At 39.8% G+C, this 12,239-nt stretch overlaps 1 protein-coding gene across 1 annotated transcript; it reads right to left on the reverse strand.

Annotated features, from left to right (window-relative positions):
* Positions 1-531: 531 nt before the first annotated feature.
* LOC108630226 (zinc finger protein Elbow) lies at positions 532-7,867 on the reverse strand. The gene is made up of 2 exons (XM_018033390.2): positions 7,393-7,867; positions 532-4,817 (listed from the first exon to the last, which is right to left on the reverse strand). Exons 1-2 carry the CDS (start codon positions 7,453-7,455, stop codon positions 3,423-3,425), a joined length of 1,458 nt encoding a protein of 485 aa, XP_017888879.1. The 5' UTR covers positions 7,456-7,867; the 3' UTR covers positions 532-3,422.
* Positions 7,868-12,239: the final 4,372 nt, after the last annotated feature.

The following is a 12,239-nucleotide window of genomic DNA, read 5'->3' on the forward strand; positions in this document are numbered from 1 at the left end:
ACATTATCCTTTCTAACGAGGTGAATAGGTGAAGTAGACGGAGTCGCGACAGTCCATCCATAAATCACTCCAAGGGTAACCGAGATCACCCTCGAGATCCGAGGCGGGGTACACCTATACCATATTATACCATACACAGCTTTAACACTTTCACATGGGTTTCCGTTTCCGGCGGTTCTTCCTCCGCGGCTGCTAGAAAGTGCTCCATCATGACTTGAATTGTCGAATTTCAACGCTTTTAGTACATGCGAGTTTCTTCAAAACGTACAAACAGGCTTCTTTCTAAATGAAATCATTTAAAATTCATTGTCATCGAATTTAATGAAACTAGAATAATTCATTTTATAGTAACTGAAAATAGATAGTAAATTGTTTTAATTAATTTCAAAATAATTACGTATAGGAAATATCTAATTTAATATCGTTTCCAATTAAATTTCATTGAACGAAATTGTGTTATTAATTTATTTTTAGTTGAACTGTATTTTGTTCGATTCATGGTGAGAAATGTTGAATAAATGCAGACACGTGTACTGTTAAGAAATAAGTTCTGATATATTTCGTTCCGAATAGGGTATCAAACAGTGTCATGTAATGTAGAACAACAGTAATAGAATTAACAAATGGACAAGGGCCTCCGTGGCACAAGAAGAAATAATAGAAAATTGTACAGAATTTCGCTTTCAATACAAGTTAATTATTACGCACCTAAAGCTAGAATTTCCACATGTGCAACGTCAGTCGAAATGTTTGAATAATAAAAATTCGTCACCACGACTTACTTTGCACATCCTGGAACCTAGATTGACAAATAGTAAAAATTGTCTTCGATTGAACTTCGACATTCGAAATGCCTCCGTCTATTAGAATAATAATAGTGACGTAGTAACATTGACAGTGATAATAATTATCTTATATGTAAACGTACACATGTACACATATATAATATATTTCGTGTAGAAGAAAATAAATCTATTTAGAACTAAATATATCTCGCAATACGTTTGTTTCTCTTCGGTACATAACGACGTCACACGCGAACCCGCAACGGTACTAAAAATTACGTACTGTCGATCGATTACTAAACACCTTTGGTTGCACAAAAATATAGACGCAATCATTCGCCAGTTAGATGATCGATTTGTTAAATCTGCACGCGTCTATTGTCACTAGACCACGGATGTTTATGGATAATATTTATAATGTTGGAAAATATTCAAACGTGTATTCGCTATAATGCAATGTGTTAAGTATGCCAAGAAAAGGTACAAATTAATAAACAGTATGTGAGGTAGTTTATGAGAATACTGGAAACGCTGTGATATTGCGATGCATATTACTATAATTAGGAATTCATTCGCAGAAAATTATATGCACTTCTCTATGTATCGTATCGTAAAACATACATGATATAAAAAATAAGAAAATATATATAATTTTTTGGTGAGCCAGTTTTTGCATAAACATTCGCAGTCTAATTACTATTCATGGAGATTGTTATTGTTAGTCCTTCTCGTCTATTTAGATTTGTCATCTACACACCGCGCTATGAACAAATGTACAGTAGTTACAGTGAAGATTAGAGACTTGAATATTTAATTCATGAACACTACACACAGACTCGTTTAAGTTACGTTTGCATTAACGGAGGATATTGTACAGTAGGAACGTCGCGATCAGACGATTATTTTATCATTGAATTTTTTTCGAATTATGCATTCCTATTTTTTCGGGAACAAACGTGAAACGTAGTACAATATATATATATATTGAAATTGAATGAATAATAATCGGTCGGTCCAAGTAACTAAAATATGTATCCGCGATCGCGTATATCATCAATAAATTCTAGAATCACGCACACGCATTAATTCTCTGTGGCGGAAACGCAGAGTATTAATACAGCGGGCAATCAAATTTCTATGATCATTTCGAAGTCACTCTATTCACAATTAATTGAGACTCGGATGACTGTTGAAATCAGAGTTGAAGATCTATTTAAAGAACGACCAATTCTATTGATTAAAAATATTATATACGCCAATAAATAATCCGCATTCTTTATTATTTAATCCACATTCTTATTCTTCTCATATACCTACATCGATAATTTTCCAGCCGATCATCGTAAGTTCATACGATCCACTGTACTGTAGGGTATACTCGCACACATGATACTTTTCTCACTCGGAAATCACAGTTGAACATTGGTTTTTCGACGTAACGCGTGGCACTCGTTTGTTTTCCGCTTTTTCAAAATTAAGCGACACGTCGGACCGCAGCGAACGGGCCGGTACGGAGGTAAACAGTAAATACGTATTTATTGATTTGGCGTACGCGCGCGTATATGTACAGATTCGGAAATGATTTTTCCATCGCAATTTACGTGGTTCCCACGCTGGAAATGAAAAACTTGTCGATTGCGAATACGGAGATTAAAAACAGGTTGAATAACAAATTTAAATTCGATGTAGACATAATAAAAAGACTTATTCTTTTATATAAGGTGAATCAATGGAAATTGTAATTATTTTATACTAATTCTTAGTACGAAATTTTACATTTTTAGTGGACACGTACAGTAGCCCGTTAATCGCGCGTCGTAAGTTCATTAATAATTGTGTAGCGAACATTTATAACTGGTTATTTCAGGCACACCTCAATTATTTTCAGATTTGCTCCCGTTCACCACACGTTCTCCTCCTTATTTTCGCACAAAAATCACAGTTAAACGATTGGTACACTATAATAATCGTAGCTCATTTTACAATGCTTCCTAACGAAGACCTGACGCGTCGTGCAAAGATCAATCGCCGTCTTTTTCCCTCTCAACGATGACACGAACTCCTCATAAAAGTAACCATTTATATTACAGTATATTTTCCGATCATACGTTGACCCGTTTAAATTTAAATAAATTACATGGTAACGGATATTTAACAACAAAAACAGTAAGAGATAGGAAGATGCGTAGGACACTGAAAACACAAAGCTGATGAAGGAAAATTTAACGTAAAAATCAGAACAGTAAAATGAATTAGTTGACCCGTTAAGACTCAGCACTCATGTTTGCAATTTTTGCTGCGTTGATAAAATCCATTACAATTGCTGAATTATATTTATATTACGTTCATAACATTCGTTTCTATTTAGAAACTTCGTTTAAAACTAAAGGGTAAAGATTGTTTCCTTTAAATCCTGGCATCGTATGTATGAAGAATCTTGTTACACACATATAAAAATTGCCTTACCTCGTTTCCTGGACCTTAACACATTAAAGAAACGGTGAAATCAAGGTAGCTCGCACAATTGTATTTAAACTTCTCGTACGAAACGCCCGCGTTGCACTCGCAAGGATCACAGTTAAACAGTTGATATATTCTCATCGCGTGTTAGAGTCAATTCGGTTCGTAATTAGAAACTCATTGCGGCAGACCGGACGCGGCGCCAAGGCGAGGTGCGCCGTAGAGCGAATACGGTGAGAAATACGGTGGTAATCCGGCGGGCGCGTGTGGATGCGGAGGTGGCAGCGGTAAACCCAACGACGATAAAGACGGCTGCAACAAGGGGGAAGGTTTCCCGTAAGGGTGATAACGGGCGGTCGCTAGCGGGCTTAAAGGCGGCGTGGGATAAGTCCTGGCGAACAAAGGATGCGTCGGTGGCAGACCGACAGGAGGCGAGAGTAACGACAACGCGGCGGATGACGGGTCCGTGGGTCCAGTGCTACTGGTATGGCTTCTAAGATGCTGCAGCAGTTCGTCCGAGGAGGAGAACCTTTTGCCGCAGTACGCGGTGTCGCTCGCGATCCAGTTGCAGACGTAGGGGAGCTGGGAGGCCGCCGCCAGAGCCGCGAGTTGTGCGTGAGCGTATGCGGCAACCCCCAGCGCGCCGTAACCCTGCGTGCCGGGCTTGTGATCGCACTGGGCGCATCCGGCGGGACAAGGACTCGTCCCATTGCTAGCTAATTTTCCATTGACCGCGGAACTGGCGAAGAGGTGAGAGTTCAATTGGCAGCCGGTGCAGTACGGGTCTCTGCAGACGGCCATCAGAGTATCGGCACCGGAGGAACTTTTCAGCCTGGCGTAACTGAGATACGGATTACCAGAAACCAGACCGTTCTTCAACGCTGCTTGCTGCTGAGACATTAGGGAACTGGCCATTACGTCGATGGGTAACTGCGGGCTGTAGCCCAAATAGCCGGAGCTGGTCGAGGCTAAACTGACACCCGGCTTGAAAGTTCCCAACGGGAGATCCTTGATGGACGGATCCGTCATCGCTAAAACACCGGCTGGGCTGTAGGAGGGCTTCGCTGCTAACGAAGGACTGCTGACGACGGCCGGTTGAGACGACTCGAGCTGACTCGATGAAAGATTCGCCGTCGATACCCTCGAAGCGGGCGACTCCCGGGCGACGTCGCCGTTAGGCGTCGCGGTCTTCCGACCCTGCGGCGTCACCGCCCGAACCGACGAGCTGCTCTGATTACTCGGGCATCGTTTATTACCGCTACCGGGTGTCCTCGATCGGCCGCACGCGGAGTGACTAGAGGCCGATCGTTGCTCGTCCGGTGTCGACGCTTTTTCACGTCCTAGACACGATTCGTACGGCTTGAAGTTGGTCCTGTTCGACTCCCCGGCGGTCGTGGTCGACGTTGTCACCGTCGGCGACGATTTTTCCCGCGACTGTTCCGCCGACTTGGACGATTTGTTGCTCGAACTTTTGTCCAACGAGCCTAACAGAGATTTATTGGACGGCGAGTCGGCACCTATTTGGCTGCACGTTTGCGCGAGGAGGGCCAATGGACTTTTCTTCGCGTCCAACTGCAAAATTAAACAGATTTATACAAATTTAGCAATGCGGAAGAATTTTAAAATACGTGCACGTTGAAAGCTTACTAATAAATACAACAATGTAGATGTTTTAACATGCAAAATCGTAAACTTAATCAGGAAATTTTCCACGTAAATCTAAAATATAGGAACACGTTTTTATGCAAATCCTTATTACAAACTCATACGACTTTAAAGGCTCTTAAGTGGTATGCTAATGAAATACATTATTCCAAACCCAGCCGTTTAATAACCACAATATGCAGATACAATATTAAAATTCATTACGGAAAAATGGAATCCGATGAAAAAAGAAGATTCATTGAATCGTTAAATCAAACATTTACGGAATCAGTGACGAGGTGACGAGGTATCCGGTCGCAGATACACATCGATTTTCTGTAGCCACTGTACATTTTCGAGGAACGTTTACGACGATCAAGTCGTTAAAAGTGTACAGGGAATGAAAATAGCTGTTTAACGAAGGATCGCAGCCAATTAATAAGCAGTTCTCGACGTGGACGTAATTAGTGGAAGAACGGGCAAGAGAATTTAGTATCGGACGAGTGTTCGGCTCGAACTTCGAAGGCAGGTAGCTACGCTCATAGGATGATGCGGTCGGTATAATTAGCGTGGAGAGGAGAGACTATAACGTGGGGACGATATTTTTCGCGGTTGACACCGTCCGTCGAACAGATGTTCGTCGTAATTAAAACACAACGTTCAACGCGCGATCAACTCCCGTCGTTTACGGTTGCCCCTGCTAATGGCGCGATGTCGACAGATATTATTAATATCATGAATTGTGGCAACTTATTAGGGTTACAATCCCACCGGGTGATCAAATTATTATCAATTATTATTATTTCAAGTTGTTAGTGGTTCGATGTTCGATCAACAATTGAATTTAAAATACGTCCAACTTTATTCTTTTAAATCTGATTATAACTTTATTTAATTATTAAATTATTTAAATTCCATTAGAATTGTTGAATTTTTTAAATACTAAGGATCTTTTATAGTCCTTAATATTCAGAGTCCAGAATTTTTCTATCATTTTAGAAAATCTGATCCAGTTAAACTGATCAACCATTCGTTGTCTTAGTTTCATAAAAATCTATAAACAATTTTTCGATCTCTTTACCTGTGTAACATCGCGGTGCCAATTACTTGTTGCTTACGATAGCAATTGAAATTAGATACGCATGCTCTTTACCACTGAATCGTGTGACCGCACCATATTACAAATTAACCGTTTGCATTCAAATTCGTTGATAACAGTATCGAATACTGTTAATTTTATTGGTAATACGTGTACATGTGACTTGAACAAATGAAAGAGGTTTTAGAAATAATCTTATTGTCTATCGAATCAATGAAAACTTTTAGAAATGGTCCAATGATAAAAGAATAAGAAATTCTTTAAAACTTGCTCATAAAGATTGAATTTTGCATAAACATCTATCGTCTATTTATTATGCTATGCATTTTTCTCAGTTTCTGCTTCTGTGTTTCACGGTAACTTTTTAATCTGATAAAAAACAGTTTTCTAAGAAGTTAATCATTGTGTTACGAGAATGCTTGCATCGTAATCACGTCTTTTTATTTACGGGCGCGCGCGAATCAATGAGAACGTTCGAGCGGAAACCTCGACGGGGTTTGCCATCCTCAAAATAGTTTACACACAGGAGGAGCCGAAGTGTAAGGAGAGACGAAAATGCGCGCGTTCCTGTTCGCGATTAACGCGACGTCGACAGCCAGAATTGATGGCCTCGTTGAATCCTCGTGCCGCGTTACCCATTTTATATCGACTTAAATCGTGGAAGCTTTAACGGGTATCGTATCACTGCCACCGCCTCGCCAAATCATTCCCCCCGGCGCGTGTGTAATCGGTTTCAACGCGCCGTATGACCATTTGATTTACAACCGATAAATTTTAACGATTTCAACGTTCGCTCGTCTGCCCGCGCTAACATTTTGCAACGCTTCTACTTCAACCGAAGAACCGTCCACTTCTTATACTTATCCTGTAAACCGATGACTCTGAGCTGTTTATATTGCGTAAACTTTTAGACGCATGCAGTAAAATACAAAAGTAACTTTTTAATGACTTAGCCGGTCGCTCTTTCCTTCTCCAGGCTATAATTAATACGCGTCACATAAACTTTCGAAAATTCAAATAAATGGTAAAATAAAAATACAGAATGATCTGTGCAAAGTTGTTAAAAAAATAATCAATTTACTTGCAGAGAAAATGTATGACTAAACGTTGCTGTTGTTACTGCCGCTGTTTGTCGTTCTTTATACACAAATAGAAAGATACAACAGTTCCACAGGAACAAATCTGTGAGTCACTATATATTTTTAGGAGTAAATTTCAACAATGTTTGAAATAAAATGTAAGACAAACTATTGCCGAGTTTAACACGGCTGGCATGCAATTTGTACGCGTTCGAATAAGCATCTGTGTCCTGGACGTACATAATTTAAGCTGTCACCGTGGAACAAAAAAAAGAAAAAGAAAAAGGGAGGAAGCAGAGGAAATAGAAAAACACGAGACACTAACCGTGGTCGGCAGAGGCGTGAGGTATTCCGGACGGAGGTACTGATTCGCACTGGAAGTCAACATTTTCAAAACTCTTCGCCCCCGTTTTTTTTTTTTGTCCGCGAGTTGATCCTCTTGGTTAACACTCACGAGAATCCACGGCGGATCGAATCTCTTGACACACACTATTTATATTATACGTCTTCCTTTTTTATATCCGTTGCGAGACGGTGACGAAAGCGCACATAAACGAAGCCATTTGGCTTCCAACGCGGCGGTGTTCCGCAGCTCGTGCACAATTCGTATATCCTCTTGCTCTATCGCACGAGAGACGACACAACCACAATACACAAAGGCATCGAGGTGAACGGGATGAAATGGATACGAACACACGCAACACGGTTTACTTTACACAACGTTCACCCAGTCACAACCGAGTATGAATAGCGACTGACGAACCTCGCTCTTCTGCTCGCAATCAGTGCTCCCTCGACGGGCCGACGGATCTCCCTTCTCTTCGTCCTGTTTCCCCTTCTACTTCCGTCTATCGATGACGTTGACCGTCCAGCTGACCTACCCCGCCGCGCCATGCTCTTTCGGGGAAGCTCACCCCCTGCGTTCCGTCGGTACACATTGAACTCTGACTTACCCCTCTCCATCAGGGATCGTATAATTTATCCCACACGGCTCGCTTCCCCCCTTTTTCGCCCGTATTTCGAGCCCCACTACTATTCTCCTCATGCGCCTTCGCTGACCATGCCTAGCATATCCCCATCAAGTACCAGTCCCCACTATAGTCGCGTCGTCCCCACTTCCGGGCCGAGGGACAAATTATACGATCCCTGCTCTCCATTCATATTTTTTAACAAAGAAAAATTTAGACTGACACAGCAAGTTTGTCCTGAATGTTAGAAATGTTCACTTCTCTGTTCGGTTTGAATTTCGAACTATTTAGATATTCGGATATGCTAACAGCACTACTGAACACTGAACCTGCTTCTGCAGAGAACTAAAGACGAGAGAAACACATTTTGTGCCATTGTTCTTCGTCAAAGAGATTGAACCTTCGTGATGAATTCTTTAATTTTTACATTTTATTACCACTGGAAAATCCAATGGCTCTATTCGAAGTCATTTAGCTGTTCCGATGTACGCTGTCAAAGAGTTAAAGATGGAAGAGCTTTGCCACTCACTAACAGGTACAATAAATAGAATAATGAGGGTACACGGAATAGGAAGGCCAGCCAATGCGAACGAAAGAGACGATGTTGTCACAGTGTAGGAGGCGGAGGTGGCGATCTTGGTGATGGTAATGTCGCCGTCCTCGACACGGTGGTCATTGTCGGTTCACGCCACGTCGCTGACCCTTTTGTAACACTGCGTGCGTCTGCATTTTGACCAACGACGCGACGACCTCTTCCACGACTTCCAATGCTGCATAGAAACGAATTTACTTTTAGACGTCTATAATTATGCATTTATAGCGAATTGTGTCATGTGAACTGGTCAGTTCATATTGGAATAGTGAATGTCAGCAGACTATTTTTACATAATTTAAAATGATGAGGAATCTACGGATTTGCATGTTTCCTTGACCCTGTTTGTATATGTTCATTAGTTTTTACATTAAACATACATTTCTGAAATGAGTAACATGTATATAGATGCGTTTGGAAAATTGTTTGCAATTCATGGTGATTGAAATTACGATGACAATGTTTAAAAATAATAGTTCCTATCATTATACTGCAGTTTTAATAAACCATAGATACATATTCTTTGCATATTTCGTTCGACGTATATATGCATTGTATGTATGTATGTATATGTTCGTACCGTATATTCTCATATTTTACATTTTTCATTTGCATACTTCAGCATATTATTAAAACTGCATAATCCACAATGTAGTTACTACACATTGTAACATGGATACATAAGTAGGGTAAGAACTCACAAATAAACCATTTCGCTCCTTCACGTTAATCCGGAAATACACTTAAGGTCGAATGGAAGGATTAATAACCCTCATAATAAAATTTTATTTCTCAGATAAAAGGAATAGATAAATGGATAGATAAAAGGAATGGAACCATCATAGAAAGTCTGTAGTTCCTTCCACAATAGTAAACTCCGAATCTGTATGCTAAATGGCTGAACAAATACTTATGATTGAGTCTTGAGTGAAAGGTGAAACGAGAAATTAAACAACAATGAGAACCATAAACCTTTGTCCCTTAGCAATACGCATTTTCATGTTAATTTTATACGTATCTGGCGATCGTAAACTTTTATTGGTCTTACTTTTAATATCACGAACTTTGCTTAACTGCTATTGTTCGGACTCACCATTTCTTTGTTCAATATATGAAACGAGTATAACATTTATATTTTGAATTTATTCATTCTTATATTGTATGAATTTAATTAATTTCAGATACTAATATTTTTATCAAAACGTTATCATATAATAATTTAATCATTCCAACAATCTCATGTGGGGAACAATATACTCAATGTAATCCAGCGAAATTATAAGAGGAATAATAAACTCGGCGCTCGGAACACAATCGCGTTCTGATTATGTGATTACGAACAATCTCATTAAGAAATTTAAAGCGCACACGTATTTCTCTGAAACAATCACGTTGTGTTACAGAACGAACGTCAGACTGGGCGGCAGACAATATTCGAAATTAGACCATGAGTGTCACAAGTGACTGGCTTACGTGAAAAATGCACGTAGCATTTGATACTCACTAACGGGAGATCGTGTGCAGGCCAGTTTCAGGGTAAATTCACCGTGGATAATGTTTTAAATGCATACGTAACGTCGGTCAGGATCGAACGCATATTGTAGCGATTAATGAATTCGGGTGAAATAGATTGAGGCGGTAATGGCGGTGGTATACGTATATGTTCACAGACGCGACTCGCACCGCGCCGCATCGAAATGCATATCAATTGTTTCATGGAAATTCGAGTGTTGCTTCCCTCCATTACTATTCACAGAATTATATGATCGTACCACGGTCACCTGGTGTACACTTACATCCGTCCATACATGTATGCGCAATGAATACGAGTCGATTTACATAATTCGTATCGATCATGGAATTGTACATTATTAGAGAGTCGATTTGCTCTGTTAGCGCGAACATGATTTATCAACTTTTTCATGAACGTCAGTTATTCCCAACAGCATTGGATATTTCTGACCTTTTTTTAATACCAGTTACAGGAAATGTATTGAGGACAGTATCATGGCCTTCTGTATGTATATTTGATTTTAATATGTATTTAATGCAAAAAGAGTAAAATTTATAATTAAATTCTCTACAGTTGAAGTATAATGAGTGTAGAAATGTGTGCATACAATAGATATCATTCTTGATGCGCCCAGCCAGAGTAAAATAGGCAATGAACCTTCGGCAAGTAGGTGAACTTATTAATATTATCTAGAAATGCTCGTAATGTTCGTCAAGTAGAATGCCGACACTTATTAAGTATACCGTGCAGTTAAATTCCGTAATTACGTACATTGTGTATGGAGGAAATGCACAAGCGGAGTTATCTACGCATGAAAATGAATGACAGGATGAACGTCTACGATATAATATAAAAATCCAGAATTCTAATTAATTAATGCGAAATTCAATAAAGAAGAAATAGGTAAATGAAATTGTGAGTGAATGAGTCACATTTAATTATTGAAGGACGAAGAATATAATATATTGAGACCCAACACTTGTGGAAAAAAATGTACATTAAATTCGAGAATAAAAAATGATGAACTCTCTCGAAAATTGCAATTTTTTCATTTTTGTCACACCAATGGTGATTTTACAGTGACAAATTAAAATGAAACACATTTCATGTACGACAGTTGTATAGATACGTATACGAGCGAAGAGAGGGGAAACAAGGCGACTGCTTGAGGATTACAAATTATCCATCAGTCGTGGAAAGACAGGCGTTAAATATATGGAGGAACTAAGAACGTCTGACTGCTGTCATGAAAGATGTGTACACGCCCGTTCATAAATTTTTGAAAAACTTTGCACAAGGTAATTCGCGTGCATTTAAACTTTGAAGAGATCGATCAAATACTCTGCTCCTAAATGCTCCAATGAAATTATAATAGACGATCCACATCTTTCATTTTAGCAAACATTCTAGGAAAATTGAAGTACTCAGTCAATGAAATGAACATTGAAAATTCTTTCCGGAGCCTTTAATCGTTTTTAATTCTCAAAGATACACAAGTCCTGTAAAAGGCTGATTCCTTTATTAAATGTCAGTCGGAACAGCCTCTTATGGGTAATTAAAGTATTTTTGTCGTGTGCCTTGACAGTGAATAAACGTTGCATTGAGAGCATGAAAGTGTTCCAAGATTTGTACGAAGTAAGTCGAGTGTGTACGTGAAAGAGTGTCGAGGGGTATCTTGAGCTGCGCGTCGGTGGTAGTCAAGCGGTACGCAGTCGGCGCCACATAAACGTGTTGTCCTCGTCCGCGATAGACGGAAGGGGAGGAGAGAAAGAGAGAAGATCCGGATAATTATACAGCGCTCTCATCTCTCACCAAAGCGTATCCTCTAACTAGCGCTAATAACGCCGCTAATGCTCTTCCGTGGAAACTGCTCGTATTTAACAACCACTCTGCTATCTCCTCCGGCGCACCAAGATGGGATGAGAATAGTACCGTGCCAGTTTATAACTCGGTTTTTTCTCATTCGCCTCGGACGAAAACGCGATCCAAAACCCACAGGATCTGTTGAGTTAATCTTAAGCTTTCCGCAATCCTTCTAATCTATTTTCACTTCTATTCTTACGTTCTCAAAGTACTATTGTACGAAATATTTATATACA

Source organism: Ceratina calcarata, unplaced genomic scaffold (genome assembly GCF_001652005.2).
Source record: "Ceratina calcarata isolate Rehan_Ccalc_2016 unplaced genomic scaffold, ASM165200v1 scaffold140, whole genome shotgun sequence".
NCBI lineage: Eukaryota > Metazoa > Arthropoda > Insecta > Hymenoptera > Apidae > Ceratina > Ceratina calcarata.

Coding starts and splice junctions, on each gene's coding strand:
- LOC108630226 (XM_018033390.2), bottom strand. CDS start 7,455: ATGTTGACTTCCAGTGCGAATCAGTACCTCCGTCCGGAATACCTCACG. Junction 4,818..7,392: donor TCACGCCTCTGCCGACCACG/GTTAGTGTCTCG, acceptor TTAATTTTGCAG/TTGGACGCGAAGAAAAGTCC.